The following is an 18,167-nucleotide window of genomic DNA, read 5'->3' on the forward strand; positions in this document are numbered from 1 at the left end:
GACCTTGTTCTACTACAGAAAACCTGATTTAAAGGTCTAAATGACCTATAAAATCAAACCCCAAATTTCCATCCTTTAGGAGAAAGGAATGGGTATCGTGGCATGACTTTACCTTTCCCCTGCTGAGTTCAGGGAATTTTCACTTGAAGATAATTTACAGAAAAGGTAGGCATTGGCAACATCTAATCATAAACCCCTGAAGGAACAATTTCTGTTAAATACTATAATAAAATAATTATACTCAGAGTTTGTTGTGATGATATTTAATGATGGCATTTTACATCTTTACAGTATTCAAACCCTAACTTGTTTTTCTTTTGATTTTAATACTGAAAACTGTTAATTTATTTACTGTGTACCTTATTCTTTCAACAGTGTAGAAGAAAGTTTCAAGACACTGTTTTGGTCAATATTTGGGTTGTCTGAAGTCACTTCTGTTGTGCTCAAATACGATCACAAATTCATAGAGAATATTGGCTACGTTCTGTATGGAATATACAATGTAACTATGGTGGTCGTTTTACTCAACATGTTAATTGCTATGATTAATAGCTCATATCAAGAAATTGAGGTAAACCTGCTTTCTATCCATGGTATCTATTCTTGCCATCTCACTCTAATAATATCCTCCATCTGTTTTTGTGCCCTTTGGTGGATGTCCAGTTCATGTCAATAAAGAGGCTTATACCTAAGCAGAAGGAGCCTGGACATTTCCCTGTGTTTCCCTCCTGGATAGATAGTCTCACAGGCTCTAGTGTCTTCTAGGAGCACAGCAGGGGTCCCCATGAATTTGCCATCATGCTGCCTCCTCTTAGAGTATATTTCAGAAGTTTTGAAGTTAATGGCTAGAAGAAGTACTGACTATAGGGAAATTATTCTTTCCTAGGTTAGCTGGCCAACCATCTGAAAGATCCTAGTAGATGAATTACTAGATGTCTGGCAAACATCAGTGATGTCCTGTATCCAGCCAGAATTTTTAGTATTCTAGAAGTCATTTTACTTCATGTTTTGGATTGCTCTTGCTTTGGTGCCTTCCTTCATCATTGTATGTATGTTTTCCTACGTCCTTCCGGTTCATATTCAGTATCTCTTTAGTATTTTGCTATTTGTTAAACCTCCGAGTCTCTGTGTGTGTTTTAGAAAACACATAGATTCTCAAAGCAGAAGTTAGGTCCCCCAGAAATGAAAACTGTGGCACTCTGAATAACTGCTTGAGTGTGGTAATGGCAGGGTGAAATGAACAAGCCAACTTCTTCCACCTTTGAACTTCCTTCTCTTCATTTTTCTCTCCATCACTCTGGGCTGTTACTGAGGATAAAAGGAGATACAAGACAAGAATAGTCCACCCAGGGCCTTATGTGACATTTGAGGACAGATGGCAGACACGACATCCAAAGTGCAATTCGTCTGAGTGCTATTCTTTCCCCTTTGCTCTAAAGTATAATATGGTGTATCTATAGCCTGCCTTGGATGGGTCTAGATGAGGAGGGAGGGAGGGTGGGTAAAGACTGATGAAGTACCATTGATTATGAGGAATTGGCAGAGGTGGGGAAGAAGGGAGGAGTTAATGTTTTCATCCTTCCTTGACCCTGAATTTTTCTTGCATTTTTGCTTTGTTTTTGGCTGGGGGGTGGGACACTCTGGTTAAATTTCAGGTGTTACAGGCATATGGAAGAGAAAAATTAAAAAGATGAGTATCATGAAAACAATACTAAGAATATTATATAGGCCAATAGAAGTTATATGCAGATAAATGTATATAAGTGACTTATCTATGTCAAAAGCATAATTTAGGTTCATTGTATGATCCTACTGGAATCAATTACTAGAATATTTAGTTTTTAAAACGAGACATTGTTTCTTTTCTATTTTTGTGATACAGGATGACAGTGACGTAGAATGGAAGTTTGCCCGTTCAAAACTTTGGTTATCTTATTTTGATGATGGAAAAACATTACCTCCACCCTTCAGTCTAGTTCCTAGTCCAAAGTCATTTGTTTATTTCATCATGAGGATCATCAACTTCTCCAAATGCAGAAGGAGCCGGCTACAGAAGGATATAGAAATGGGAATGGGTAACTCCAAGTCCAGGGTACGTATCAAAAACTTACCAAGACATTGCAATGAATGTTTTGTCTTTCTCCTTGTCTTTTGATGTTTGTTCGGTAATTTTTATGTATGAACTTAGAAGATGTTGAAAGTTACTATCCATTCCATAGTCTTTCATAGACTAACACTTAATATCTTCACAATGTTTCAAGAAGTCACTTAGTCTGTGCATTACTTCTGGTCAGAATTTCATGCAAAGTGCCAGATTAAAAACAAACAAAAACACTTTTTTAACTTGTTAAAAGTAAACAGAAAAGTTATTGTTAGAAAACACTTTGTATTTTTGTGTTCCATCCTTCTCAATTGTTATTTTGAAGTTAAAGAATTTTAACTTCACATTTTCCTCTTGGCTGCATATATAGTTTACCACCACCATATTCTTCTTATTTGTAGAAACTCTTTATCGAGCTAAGTAACCTTTTTCTTTAATATCATAAAATCAACACAGGCCTAAGAGCATCCTCAAATATTCCATTTGATATTTCATAAATACCATTTTTATAAATAGTCAAGAATGGTTTGTCCCAAAGTTTTCCTGGGTAAGTCATACTTTGATTTTAGTTTGAGTCATACTTTGATTTTAACAAAGATGAGTTTTATGACAATACTTCATTATCATGAATTTAATTTGCAGAGATAGAATTGGTATAGGACACAGGAGGAGATGAGCAGACCTCAGATAATAAGGGAGCAAGACATAACAGGAATAAATGTGTGGAGTTGCTTATACTAGTAACTAATTTTTGCCTAAAGTTGTGAAAATGATCTGTTCTTGTCATACCTTGGGAGCCCACAAGATAGCAATGTTACTCCGTAAAGTACAGACCTTTCTGAGCAGAGGTGGATAAGTTTTGTCAGTTGAAGTTGAGAAAAAAGACTAGATTATTGCAATTTAATTTCTTTCTTTAAAAAAAATGTGTATTTCCAAGATTTGTAGTACCCTGGCATCTTATTCCTTAGGAAGGTGGCCTTTTAAACCTTTTTAAATTTGACTTGGACATGGGCTCTTAAGGCTATTATGTTCCAAGGCATTGATTTGGCTGTGTCATCCTATGATTTCAAATAGTACCTCATATGTACACAGCAAGAAGGAGTACAATGTAAAGAATAGAGCCTCCATGTCAGACCAGGATTTGTATTCTGGTGCTTATGGCTTATTTTCAAGTAACATGGATAAGTCATTTCATCACTCTGAGCCTTAATTGTCTCATCTGAAAGAGAGAAAACTTGGTAGGATTAATGTAAGGATGATATGAGATGTACAAAGTTCCAGCCTCAACAAATATCAGTGCCCTTCCTCATTCACAGTTTACAAAGTGCTTTGCTGTACATTTGAACCTCATGCAACACTGTGAGGTAGGTATTATTATTATTCCCATTTTATAGATAAGACAACTGAAACCATTAAAGTAGTGTACTACACAAGGTCAGGGGAGCTAGCTGGCCTGTGTGGAGTAGGTGTGAAATCCAAGTTTTCCAGCATCAGATGCCTCGCTCTTTCTACTGCACATGGCTGCCTTCTACCCAGCACCTACTGCTCTGGCTTGGTTACTGGCCCATTTCCTCCCCATGGGCTGCTCCTTCAGAGACAGGGTGGCTAGTCTCTTAAATGGGCCAGGCTCTAATTGCCATCCTGGGCAACTCCCACCACTACTGAAATTGACTTTGTTTTGAAGGTGCTTTGTTTCTCTGGGGATTTATTAACTGAAGCTTTATTATTCAAAACCGGAAGCCTCTGGAGAGCGTGGGAACTCACAGCTCTTGCACTCACACCTTGAAGTTTTCTTTCTGTAGGCAACTGATTTCACGGACTCCATTCTTAAGAGTATCATAATGAAGGGGAGAAATACTGTCAGTGGAAGAAGAGCACATTCAGATGTCTGTCTTGTGGCTACCTACACCTCTGTAAAGGAAATGCAGCTTGCTCAAATGCGTGTGAGGGGAGCAGAAGTGCTCTATTTATGGTGTCCTCTTCTGCCTGTATTACACCATTGGCAGGAAGAACAGCTTTTTTCAGAGAGGTGGCTAGAAATAGAAAAAAAGTTGAGCACTGATCTCTCAGAAGACATGAGCCATGGCTTCCCAATCTCCCCATATCTAGTTAAAAACTGCCATTTTAATTTTATTTTTTAAATTGTGCATGGAGATGTTTAAATCTCTTTAATATTATTTTTTTATTATAAATATTAATAAATACTCTCTGCATACTGAATTTGGTAAAAATTTGGAGAAATTATATGTCTCTGTTTTTCTCTTTTTAGAAGAGAGGAAGGAGCCTCAAGAAATGTTTTGCGCTAACCTGTAAAACTAACCTCAGTCAACAATCAGATACTGACCTCTAGTGGCAAATAGAAGAATTAATTTTATTAGCTAAGGTTTTCTGTTGGCAAGATTGTGCCACTTCCTCTTAGCATCCCACACATAGGATCCTGAGTTATGATCATGGAAGTCAGGTGGTGGGGTGAATACATATTTTTGCATAGGTGGTCCTGCCTTTGAATCATACTGCATTGGTAGCAGCTTGCCCAAAAGTAAGAAGCAGGCCCTGCTCACATACATAAAAAGTAGCTAGTAACAGTGTGCTTCTCTTACTGTCTCTTTCTACCCTCTCTAAAGTTAAACTCTAAAGAGAGAACAAGAAAAAAATTTTCTTTAAGCCCAATTATCTTGAAAGTTATGAATCTCGCTCAGTATAAGGCCAAGATACCTAGAAAGACATGTTATTTTGGCTCATATTTCAGGGTTACAAAATAACAAATGATACCATTCGAACTTGTAGTGTGTTCCTGTCCGAGTGTAGGAGAGGAATACAGGCTCAGGAGCAGACAGTTCCTTCTATGCATCCTTACCTTCTAGATGCTGTGAATACATTTTGATTAAGCACACAAGTCCTCAGGGACAATTACATTTAGTATGAGCCAACTTTTAAAAATGTTTTCAGTTAAGCAGTTCTGTTGCAGTGCACATTATAAACATTTTGATAAATGTGAGTTATGTTGTTGCATTCATTTTTACCTTTGAAAATCTATTAAATCACTGATAAAACTCCACTTCCACAAAGTTTTCCTTGGAAATGTTGACTCCAGAAATGTTATCAATGAGAATATAGTAGATTATATTTTTGACTTACAAATGAATGTATTCTAATTTACTAGGTTAATTGTATTTTTTCCTAGTTAAACCTCTTCACTCAGTCTAACTCAAGAGTTTTTGAATCACACAGTTTTAACAGCATTCTCAACCAGCCAACACGTTATCAGGTAAGCATTCAGTAGACATATCTTTTTATCCCTATGTAATTCCTTGTGTGTGTGTGTGTGTGTGTGTGTGTGTGTGTGTATGTGTGTTGAGTAGAATTATATTCTTCGTATATACTATGAGGATAGAACAGAACAGAGAAAAAATAGTATGTTAGTAGGAGGGGACTTTAGAAATCAGAGTTCCACATCCTTCATTTTTTTGGTTGAGGAAGAGTTCCTTTGTGATATTAAAAGCAAAGTGTTGCCACACCTTCCAAAGAACATCCTCAAATACCTTGAGCTGGAGAAGCAGTGGGAGATATGGTATATTAGGAAGATTATGCTTTCACAGTATGGAAACCTGATACATTTCTCTAGGTAATCCATTTTCCAATGGATTCTTAGGCTGTACTGTTCCATTAGTGCTACTTTAAAATATCTTTTGCATTTTGACATTAGATGTGACATTTGTTTATTTTTATTTTTGGGACAGAGAGAGACAGAGCATGAACGGGGGAGGGGCAGAGAGAGAGGGAGACACAGAATCGGAAACAGGCTCCAGGCTCCGAGCCATCAGCCCAGAGCCTGACGCGGGGCTCGAACTCACGGACCGCGAGATCGTGACCTGGCTGAAGTCGGACGCTTAACCGACTGCGCCACCCAGGCGCCCCTAGATGTGACATTTGAACACTATTTTCCAACTTAGATGAGGTTGTAGCTTTTCTTTTCCATCTGGTTGATCATTTTGACTATCAAATCTGTAGATTTCTGATGAAATCTAGAGATCACAAGATCACAAGAATGAAGATCCAGGAATTTATAATGTATGGTTATGTCACTTAATGGGTACAGTGCTCTTTGTACACTCGTCTTGGAAGCAGCAAATCCTGCAAATTGCTTGGCACACTGATTGTCAAAGTCTTACTTTTTAATGGCTACATTATATTCCATTTATATGGTTATATTTACATTTAATATATCAGTCTTCTATCGATAGAAATAGAGGATATTACCAATATTTAGCTATTATAAGCAACACTGCAGTAAGTAACCTCATATATATGACATTTGAAACATGCACAACCGTATAGAATTGTCTGGTTAAAGTGTATATAGGCATTTTAATATTTTAACTATTATCAAACTGATTTTGATGGAACTTGTACCAATTTACAGTCTTAACGATAAATGTGTGAAAGAGCCCATTTCCTCCTTCATGCACTAACAGCGTGTTACCAAAGGTTTTTTATCTTTGTCAAATAGATGGGTGAATATGGTATCACAGTGTAGTCTTCCTTGGCATTCTTTGTAATGAATGAACTTGACCATCTTTATATATTTAGTATTCCACATGTTTACTTTTCTTGATGGGTTTTTTGTTATAAAGAGGAATTCATTTATGAAATATTTGAAGAATTAAGAATTCTTTTAAAATTAGTTCTTTGCCTGTGATACAAGTTGAGAATTTTTTTTCTGTTTGTTGTATATATTTTTAATATTTTCACCCAACTTTATGATTTTTGTATCATCAACTCTACAAACTTTCTATAGCTTTAGATTTTGTGACCTGTTTAGGAAGATCTTCCCCCATGTAAGAATACTTGAGAAATTTTTTACACATATTTTCTTTAGTACTTTTATGGTTTTACTTTTCAGATGAAAATATATGATCCATATAGAATATATTTTGATGCAATGTGTGGGGTGGAGATCCAAATTTATTCGTTTTACAGATGATTATATAGTTGGATGTGTTGAATAAATATCTTTTTATTGACTTGAAATGTCACCTTTATCACTTACTAAATTTCTTTATCTACTTAGATTTGTTTCTAGGATTTCCATATGTTGTAGAACCACATTGTTTTAATTATTATAGTTTATAACAAAAGTTAAATAAAATATACAGACACAGACACACACATACATATGTCCTTACTTCAGGACTCTTATTTTACATAATATCCTGGCTATTCTTCTTGTTTCTATTTCTGTTTGAACTTTAGAGTCAGCTTGTGTAGGCAGTAAAATATTCTGTTCTTTTTGTGATTGTATTAAGTAAAATTGAGTTCTGTATAATGTCTGGCTTCCTTTTCAACAACATGATATACCTTTCCAACTGTTCAGATCTTCATTTGTGTATTCAGTATCATTATAAAGTCATCCTCCTGTTGTTTGTATTGATTAGGATATTAAGTTTGGTGCAAACCTCACAAAACCAAATACCAACCACTATGTAAAGTATATATATAGAAATTTATTCCTCTCACCTATTCAGGAAGTCAAGAGGTGGTCATCCCAGGACTGGTATGCTACCTACCAATGTTCAGGACCAAGGCTTTTATAGCATATAATTGTGTCATGACTGGCTTTCAGTCTAACATGCTTCATGGTCCAAGAAAGTTATTGGAAATCTGGCTATTATTTATGCATTCCAAAATACATTTAGAAGGTGATAGGAAAGAAAGATATGCCTCTTTCCTATAAGGAATTTATTTAAAGTTGCACAGTTTATCTGCAGGGGAGGTTGGGAAATATCTTAATTCCTAGGGGCCATTTGCCAAGCTAAAAAAAAAAAAACAAAAAAAAACAGGGAAGAGAATTGTCAGTCTCTGCTGAGATGATTATGTTATTTGTCCTGGTGCTTATCTTTATGTCTTTACATATATTTGTCTCTGTTACTCGATTTATAAGTTTCAAGTTTTATCTTTTGATCCTCCAGCTCTAAAATATGAGAGAATCAATGTGTTTATTTTATCTTTTATCACTTCCCCCTTTCTCCTAACATTTATTAGTTAAATCATTATAACTGTGATGGAGGAAAAAAACTTTATCCATTAGGTTTTGTCAATTAAACTGACAAAAGACAGATTAATATGAGGGAAAAAAAACACATGTGTATTTATAAAAAGCAAAATGCATACACACAGGAGAACTCCCTGATGAGTAACGCAAGGGGGTAGTTAGAATTGGGAGCTTACATACCATCTTAATAAAGGGTAAATTTGGGTAGAAGCAACAAGACAAAGGAAACAGGTTTGGGCTCTAAAGGGTACTAAATTGTGGGAAGGTAAGAATACAAGAAAACCAATGGAAGATTAGGGTTGCTTTATTAAGGTTTTCCTGTGCAGACCCTGTGCCAACTTTCTGTCTCCAGTGATGATGGTTGTTTTAATTCCTTCTGGTTTGGAACAAGGAGAGGGAAGACCTTCACAAAGGGAAATTTATGTCTTGCTTTTAGGCAGATAGGAGAGGGGGAGTGAGCTCTTTCTGTGTTTTCTGCTTCTTAATCGACTTCAGAGTAATCCTTATGCCAAAGTGCTGGTCAGGATTTTAACCTACATTTGTTTTCATTTTAGTCCCACAGAGTTGGCACATGCCACGGATCTTTTTGCCATCATTTTCCTTTGTGGACTAAAGTTTGTCTTTAGTTTCTTCAGAAAGAGTTCATGGGAACTACGTTCTGAGTTATTTTATATTCTAAACTGTTTTCTATTTTCTATGTATTTATATTGACTTGCTATAAAATTCTTAGATATGACTTTATTTTCTTAATGTATTTGTAAACCTTGCTCCACTGCTCCTAGAATGAAATGCTGATGTGGAAAAGTTTGAGGCTGGATTGTTTTTCTTATACTATTGACCTGAGATTTTGATTTGAATGCCCACATTTTCTTCATTCATTTTCTAAGTCCAATAACTTGCTGTTGGTTTTTCTGAAGGTGAATCTGTATGTATTTTTTCCTGCACGAAGTATGGCTCTTCAATCTATACATTCCAGTCTTCCTTTATTTCTGAATAATATCCTTATGTCATATCTTGAAATATTTTTTTCTGTTCCTTTATTTGGGTCTCTTCTTTAAAGAATCCAATTAGATGCCTGCTGAGTCTTCTTTGCCTGTCCTCTGTAGCAACCACTTTTACTCTATCCCAGTTGAATTTTTTATCCATTTCTCCTTTGGCTCCTTTTCTCTCATACTGTATTGTTCTTTGTCTTCATATGTGCTATTTCAAATTTACCTTTCATTTCTGTGACAATTCTCTTCTTCCTCTTTTTAAGACTTTCAAGCTTATATCAGTTCCTTTTTTGACTCACATATTTCCTCAGCCTTTGGTGCTCTTATTTTAAAGACATGATTGGCTCATTGGGTATTCATTCCTGCTTTGTTAAAGATTAGTTGACCATATAGTTGATGAATCCATTTCTGGGTTTTCTATTCTATTCCATTGGTCTGTGTGTCTGTTTTTGTGCCAGTTCCATACTGTCTAGATGACTACAAGTTTATAATAGAGCTCAAAGTCTGGAATTGTGATGCCACCAGCTTTGCTTTTCTTTCCCAGGATTACTTTAGCTTTTGGGTTTTTTTTTTTTTTTTTTTGTGGTTCCATACAAATTTTAGGATTGTTTGTTCTAGCACTGTGAAGAATGCTGGTGGTGTTTTGATAGGAATTGTATAAAGTGTGTAGATTACTTTGGGTGGTATAGACCTTTGAACATTGTTCTTTCAATCCGTGAGCTTAGAATGTTTTTCTGTCTTTTTATCATCTTCAATTTCTTTCCTAAGTATTCTATACTTTTCTGAGTACAGATCTTTTACCTCTTTGGTTAGATTTATTTGTAGATATCTTATGGGTTTTGGTGCAATTGTGAATGGGACAGATTCATTGATTTCTCTTTATGCAGCTTCATTTTTGGTGTATAGAAATGCAACAGATTTCTGTACATTGATTTTATATTCTGTGATGTTACTGATTTCATGTATCAGTTCTAGCAATTTTTTGGTGGAGTCCTACATAGAATATCATGACATCTGTGAAGAGTGGAAGTTTGCCTTTCTTCCCTGCCAATTTGGATTATTTTTATTGCTTTTTTTTTTTCTGGTTGCTGAAGCTAGGACTTCCAGTACTATGTTAAATAATAATGGTGAGAGTGGACATCCCTCTCTTGTTCCTGACCTTAGAGGAAAAGCTCTCAGTTTTTCCCCGTTGAGGATGATATTAGCTATGGGTCTTTGGTAGGTGGCCTTTATGATGTTGAGGTGTGTTCCCTCTATCCCTACTTTATTGGGGTTTTTATTAATGCTTTTTCTGCATCTATTAAGATCATATGGTTCTTATCCTTTCTTTTATTAATGTGGTGTATCATGTTGATTGATTTGCGATTATTGAACCACCCTTGCAGCCCAGGAATAAATCCCACTTGATCATGGTAAATAATTCTTTTAATGTACTCTTGGATTTAATTTGCTAGGATCTTGTTGAGAATTTTTGCATTCATATTCATCAGGGATATTGACCTGTAGTTCCCCTTTTAGTGGGGTCTTTGGCTTTAAAATCAAGGTAATGCTGACCTCGTAGAATGAGATTGGAAGTTTTCCTTCCATTTCTACTTTTTGGAACAGTTCGAGAAGAAAATATATTAATTCCTCTTTAAATGTTTGGTAGAATTCCCCTGGGAAACCATCTGGTCCTGGTATTTTGTTTTTTGGAAGATTTTTGATTACTGATTCAATTTCTTTATTCGTTATGGATTTGTTCAAATTTTCTATTTCTTCCTGTTTAAGTTTTGGTAGTTTATATGTTTATAGGAATTTATCCATTTCTTCCAGATTGCCCAATTTATTGGCATATAATTGTTCATAATATTCTTTTATAATTGTATTTTTGTGGTATTGGTTGTGATCACGCCTCTTTCATTCGTGATTTTATTTATTTGGGTCCTTTCTCTTCATTTTGATAGGTCTGGCTAAGGGTTTATTGATTCTGTTAATGCTTTCAAAGAACCAGATCCTGTTTTACTGGGTTGTTGTTGTTGTTTTATATCATTTTTTTCTGCTCTCATTTTTATAATTTCCTTTCTTCTGCTGACTTTAGGCTTTATTTGCTGTTTCTTTTCTTGTTACTTTAGATGTAAGGTTTCATTGTGTATTTGAGACTTTTCTTGCTTCTTGATGTAGCCCTGTACTGCTATGCACTTCCCTCTTATGACTGCCTTTGCTACATCCCAAAGGTTTGAACTATCGTGTTTTCATTTTCATTTGCTTCCATGTATTTCTTTATTTCTTCTTTAATTTCCTGATTAACCCATTCATTCTTTAGTAGGATGTTCTTTAACCTCCAGGTATTTGTGGTCTTCCCCAATTTTTTCTTGTGGTTGACTTCAAGTTTCATAGTGTTGTGTCTGAAAATCATGCATGGTAGGATCTCGGTCTTTTTGCACTTGTTGAGGGCTGATTTGTGACCCAGTACGTTATCTTTTCTGGAGAATGTCCCATGTACACTTGAATGTGTTCTGTGCTTTAGGATGAAATGTCTGAATATATCTGCTAAGTCCATCCAGTGCAGTGTGTCATTCAAAGCCATTGTTTCCTTATTGATTTTCTACTTAAGATGATCTGTCCATTGTTGTAAGTGGGGTGTTAAGTCCCCTGCTGTTATTGTATTGTTATTAATGAGTTTCTTTATGTTTGTGATTATTTATATATTTGGGTGCTTTCAAGTTGAGGGCATAAGTATTTATAATTGTTAGATCTTCTTGTTGGATGGACCCCTTTATTTAGACCTAGGGCCCTTCTTCATCTCGTGTTACAGTCTTTGGTCTAAAATCTAGCCTGTCTGAAATAAGTATGGCTATTCCAGCTTTTGTTTGACATCCATTAGCATGATAAATGTTTCTCTATCCCCTCACTTTCAATCTGCAGGTATCTTTAGGTCTGAAATAAGTCTCTTGTAGGTGGCATATAGATGGGTCTTGGGTTTTTTTCTTTTAATCATTCTAATAACTTGTGTCTCTTGATTGGAGCATTTAGTCCATTTACATTCAGAATGATTATTGATAGATATGAATTTAGTGCCACTGTATTACCTGTAAAGTTGGTGTTTCTGGAGATTTTCTTGTTCCTTTCTAGTCTTTGTTGATTTTGGCCTTTCTTTCCCACTCAAAGAGTCCCCCTTTAATATTTCTTGCAGGGCTGGTTTAGTGGTCACTAACTTCTTTTGTTATTGTTTGTCTGGGAAACTCTTGATCTCCCTATTCTGAATGACAACCTTGCTGGATAAAGTATTCTTGGCTGTATATTTTCCCCATTCAGCACATTGAATATATCATGCCGCTCCTTTCTGGCCTACCAAGTTTTTGTGAAGAGATCTTCTGCTAACCTTATTTGTCATCCCTTCTAGGCTAGGGATTTCTTTTCCCTCTCTGCTTTCAAGATTCTTTCCTTATCTATTTGGCACATTTTACTATGATATGTCTTGGTATTGGCCTGCTTTTGTTGATTTTTGATGGGAGTTCTCTGTGCCTCCTGGATTTGGATGTCCGTTTGCTTCCCCAGATTAGGGAAGTTTTCAGGTTTAATTTGCACAAATAAACCTTCTCCTTTTTCCCTCTCTTTTTCTGGGACTCCTATGATATGGATGTTACTAAACTTTACGGAATTGATGAATTCCCTAAGTCTACATTTGTAATCTAATATTTTTTCCTTCTTATCAGCGTCATTATTTTCCATAATTTTATCTTCTGTATAGCCTATTTGTTCTTCTGATTCTTCCATCCTTGTGGTCATCATATCTAGTCAGTTTTGCATTTCAGTTAGCATTTTTAATTTCAGCCTGATCAGTTTTAAGTCTTTGATTTCTGTGGTAAGGGACTCCTTGGTGTCTTCTATGCTTTTCTCAAGCCAACCTAGTATCTTTATGATTGTTGTTTTAAATTCGGGTACAGGCATAGATCCCTGGCTGTGATCTCTTCTTGTTCTTTCTTTTGGGATGAACTCCTCTGTCTTGGCATTTTTTCTAGGTCTCTGTCTTCTGTGCATTAGGAAAGCCTGTTATGTTTCCTACTCCTGAAAGTAATGGCTATATTAAGGAGAGGTCATATGCTGTCTAGGGCCTGGTGCTTCAGGGAGTATTTCTGATATATTCTGTGTGCATGCTGCTGTTGTGTTTTGGCTGCTGTTTCCCTCAGGTCAGTCCTCTGTAGAGTTTGTCCTTGCCTGTAGTGGGGACTTGTTTGGGCCTTGTCTACTGTGTCGTGCGTTTTAACTAGGTGTGTTTTACTCTTCTTGTTAAAAGAGGCTAGATCCTCTTTGCCCTAGGGCTGAAATTGCAGCACTGTATGGTCAGTAGACTTGGTGCACGCAGGAGATTTGTGCTCATCTTCTGGGGGAGGGGCTCCCTACTGCTCTGAATCTCAGGGACACTTGCTCTAGTAAAAAAAAAGAACCTACAGAGTGCAGGAGGGAGGGCATTGGTGTAAGCAGCTGAAACCTCCACTGTGGGTGCTGTGCTGATCACTGTAGCCTGTCTGGGCTGATGTGGGGGAGAAAAATGGCACCAACCTGCTCTCTTGACACCAGAGAGGGGAGTTTGTGCCTGCCACTTCTCAGGAAACCCTCACAGAAGAGTGAACAATTTCCTTTTGTGTGTACCAGGCATCCCTCAGATCCCTTGCCTTCACCCTGTCTGTGTCTGAGCCATCTTCCCACTCCCGTATTTTATCTCAACTGGCTGGGTTTCAAAACTCCAAATTTTGGGGACCAAATGCCGCTGATCCTCTCGAGGAGGGTCTTGCCACGCTGGGGCTGGCGACAGTTTGTCCCCAAAGGGCTGTTACACGAAGGCACAGGGGCTTGGAGTTTATGGTAAAGTGCAGCAAAAAGCTGGTGTCCATGTTAGCTGTCCTCAGCAGGAGTCTTTGCTTGTATGCTAGTGAATGGGGCAGCTCACTGGTGCCTGACCGCTCTTTTGTCCTCTGAGAGGCAGTGCCACCTCTCCCAAATGCATTCCAAGAAGGGGAACTGTCTCTCCCAGTGTAATGCAGGGGATCCTCAGACCATGCTGTCCACTCTCGGTCCTCTTCTCTCCTGCACAGGAGCCCCTCTATGCCCACCAGGCTCCACCCAGCTATGGTGCAGATTTCTGAAACTTCAGACTTTGAGCTCCACTCTTTGTAAAAACTTGCAATAATCAGCTTTTCTCATTTTCCCTGTTTACATTTCCCCAATGGTTTTGGGGAAGTATTTTTTCTTGTGCACTGCCCTGTGTCCTATTCTTTTTCTCTCTTTCTCTCCTGTCTCCCTGATCCAGGTTCCCTCCCCTCCACAGCACCAGCAATTCTTTTCTACCCCAATCATGTCTCTGCACCTCCCACCTTCCACGATGTGGCCTCTTTTCTCCTTCTAGTTGTGAGTTTGTTCTCTCAGTCCTCAGATTGATTTCCTAGGTGTTCGAATAATTGGACATATATTATCTAGCTGTGTTCAAGGGATGAGGCTAGCATAGAGTCCTCCTAGTATCTGCCGTCTTAACTCCCAATCTATTACTCAGCTTTAAATGAAGTAAGTTCTTGGATCGGCAGCTTTCAGGAGGTTGGAGTGGTGTTAGAGAATTCCAGATCCTCCTTCGCAGCTAATAGAATTTTCCTATGGGCACAGGATTGTTTTTGTGAGTTCATTTTTTCTTTATGTTTCCCTAACAGAAAATAGCAATACAAGACTAGTCAGTTGCAAGGCAGACTTTCCCTCTCCACCTCACGAAATACATCTAGCAAATATGGATTTCCTTTATAATTTCTCCTTCACTCTTCTATTCCAAACTTCTCTAGATTTTGTGTCAAAAGGTCAAGGGAAGTTCTCAGCCATGAATGTCTGCCTTTGGCATTTCCTCACACCCTCATTTGATTTTTCATATGACATTTCTAAAGAAGAGTATGGATGCATCACAGGAGTTTGTGTTTGTTTCTTATTCTCCTTGTTGCTTTTGAATGATTTAGAAGAAGTGGGGGAAATTCCCAAATTTATTGTCAAATTCAATCTTCTTGTGTCTGAAAACTGTTCTGCTTCTATATGAGGTGATCTTTGCTACGCTGCCTAGAGGCTCCAGAATGCCGTACATTTCATATTTTATAAGGAGAAGAATTCCCTGTCTGTAGCATGATACTCTGTGGTGCTCCAAAATTGATAGTATAAAAACAAACTCTGAGAAAAAAGGTTTAAATCAGCTATCAAACTTCACAGATGAATCAAACTTCATATAAATGCCTTGATTATATTTAGATAAAATCTCTTTACTATGGATTCCATGAGTGATAACAATTGGTTTTAGTTTAATGAATTCTTGTTTCATGCAGTGTAATTATAATATATGACTTACTTAAAGAAATCCCAGATCTTAATCTGCTAAATGGGGATTATTTTCTTCAAAGTGGTGACCTTTTGGGATACTCTAATTCTAATGGTGCTACCACAATTCAGAACATTTTTGGAATATCACTAAAGAATTACTTTTATAATAAGTTTATAAGATACAAAAATTGCTTCATTTTCATTATTAAAATCAGATAATTATTCACCTCATTAATAAGACTCAGTGCCATATGACTACTTTTTTTTCAAAAATAGTCCTATCCATCTTCAAAAAAACACATGGCTGTTGGCAGCTGCACCTTATGTGTTTTACATCCAAATGAGTGTTTCCTCTCTAAAACAATTACTTCAAAAGTAGAGAGACTCAAGTTTGCCTCAAAGTATAACAGAGGAAGAGTTTCAAAAATACTTTGATCAATTACAGTGTTATTTATATTAACATTAATTGTTAATAGTGTGCTGAGGTCATTTTTGTTATGTGTGTAAATATTTTTTTGTTATGTTACAAAACTAGAGATGATTTTTTCTGGAGAACATAAGGACTTGGAGGGATAGCTGTGATTGAATTCTGCTCATGAAAAGTTCAAGTTAAAGGTACATGGATATGCTAAAGTGACTATAAGAAATGGGAATTTTTTCTAAGACTCCACAGACACAAGGTTGTAGGTTCTTGGGTCCTATTCTCTCTGGTGTCTCTTGTAGCAGCTCTGCTTTAACTACCTTCTTCAGCTTGGGAACTCCTTTCACCAATGTAGTGTTATACTGTCTTTGGCCCACATGATGGTCCCTAGTCCGAACCACTAAGGCTACCATAGGTGGCTTGGTTTTACTGGAGGCACATGGCATTTTCCTCTAAAGGAGGTAATATGAGACATTCACATTAAGCTTCATTCATAATGAGGTTGATGGCACATTACAGACTCCCACTATTATGCATGGTCCTTGGTAACAAGGATACAAAGATACAGTCCATGCCTTCAAGGATCTCTCCCCTGGAGTGAAATTTCAAGATTGAGGTGGGAAAGAAAGAAAAATAGATGAACATTCACACAACCCTGTGAAATGTGGCATAGGTGAAATGTAAATAAAATGGTATAAGAACCTTGGGAAACCCATAGAAGGGGAATATTTAAAAACCCATCAAGTAGAAGCAATTCTAGTCTCTATTTCTCTAAAGAACAGAACTTTGACTAGTGGTTAGAAGGTATAAGGAAGCAGATTTGATGCAATACAACAGAATTATTTTTTAACTGCTACAGTTGTCTAAAAATAGATTAAACCAGCTGTCTGGAAAGAGTAACAGGCTCTGAATCACAGATGTTTATTCAGAGGCTGTGCAATGGTGATGGATCAGGATGTCTCACAATGAGTGGTATGAAAATATGAAAAACACATGACTTCCAAGGTCCCTTTCCTCTCTCAAATTCTACTCTCTTCTTCTGAGTTCTTTGTATTTGTTCATATTAGTCTTACCTTACAGTCATACTTTATAGATTTCTAATATTCATATTATGGAATACTCATGGACAGTCAAATTTGGCTTCTCTGTAGGATTAAATGAGAAAATGAATGTAAAAGTACCTGAAGGAGTTCTTCACAGGTGTTAGTTGAATTTGAATTAGTGAAAAATAAGCAACTGAAAAGAAAAGGTTTGATGCCTTTTGGGAGTGAGGGACATACCCATATATCCAACTACCCACATTTCAGTCCTTCTCCCAGTCTTAATGAAGGTTTAAAAAATGAACTGAGATTTGTTTGCAAGAGATAATTTTTAAGGTAACTACCATCTAGGCTTTCAACACCCTGGATAGAGAAAATCTGTGATCTACTCTACAAAAGTCACAATGTCTACCTTAAGGAGTAATTCACAGGATCATACCAAGAAATTTGGATAATTCCTGGAGGTTTGTGGACTGTGGACTTCTATTCCATTAGTTAGTAACTTGACCAAGAGGGGAAAATAATGAGTTTGTTAATGGTCAATTTTGTTTTGGGTACTGGCTTTGATTAAGGAATCAGTTGAAAATTTAAAGGTAGTATTTACAATGGTAATTTTACTTGCCACATATGAGTTTTATGATCCTTGCCAAAGTATTATTAAGCATTATTAATATTGGTTAATCAAGATTTGCTTATAGAAATATACATGATAATGAGAGCGTAATAGTTATACTAATTGAGCACCTACTATGTAATTTACCTGTATTATCTCTTTTACCATGTAGATTCTAACATTTCCATTATGCAGACTAAGTCACCGAGGTTCCACAGCTTGTAAATAATGTAGTTAGCAACTCAAATCCAGGCAATTTGCCCTTGCAACCCACTTTTTTAACTGCTACACAGTACTGCCTTGGGTTCACTGGACAAGCTACCTAAGAATGGAAATAGCTAACCTTTGTCCCTTGTCTGAACTACACATCATTTTGGAATTCATGAATTATCTTTCCAATATGAACTAAAGGATGAACTATTACCAGGTAGTGTCATGTGTGGAGAAACTAATTTCAATCCAACATCAGGTGTCTTCTTGCCTTATAGAGAAGCTCAAACTTAGTACAGTGGTAGATATATATTTAAGTTATTAATATTAAGATGCAAATTTTAAAAAAATGAATTTTTTTGTGGGATAAATGGAAAGCTTTAAACACACCAGATTTTGGAGGGGAAAAAT

At 36.7% G+C, this 18,167-nt stretch overlaps 1 protein-coding gene across 1 annotated transcript in view; it reads left to right on the forward strand.

The window, feature by feature from the left end:
- The window catches only part of TRPC3 (transient receptor potential cation channel subfamily C member 3), a 55,733-nt gene that overhangs the window by 26,234 nt on the left and 11,332 nt on the right, over positions 1-18,167 (forward strand). The window contains 3 exon segments of the mRNA XM_030313134.1: positions 376-571; positions 1,883-2,092; positions 5,286-5,369. Of these exon segments, the coding sequence (XP_030168994.1) occupies positions 376-571; positions 1,883-2,092; positions 5,286-5,369 (490 nt within the window).

The sequence above is a fragment of the Lynx canadensis genome, chromosome B1 (genome assembly GCF_007474595.2).
Source record: "Lynx canadensis isolate LIC74 chromosome B1, mLynCan4.pri.v2, whole genome shotgun sequence".
Lineage (NCBI taxonomy): Eukaryota > Metazoa > Chordata > Mammalia > Carnivora > Felidae > Lynx > Lynx canadensis.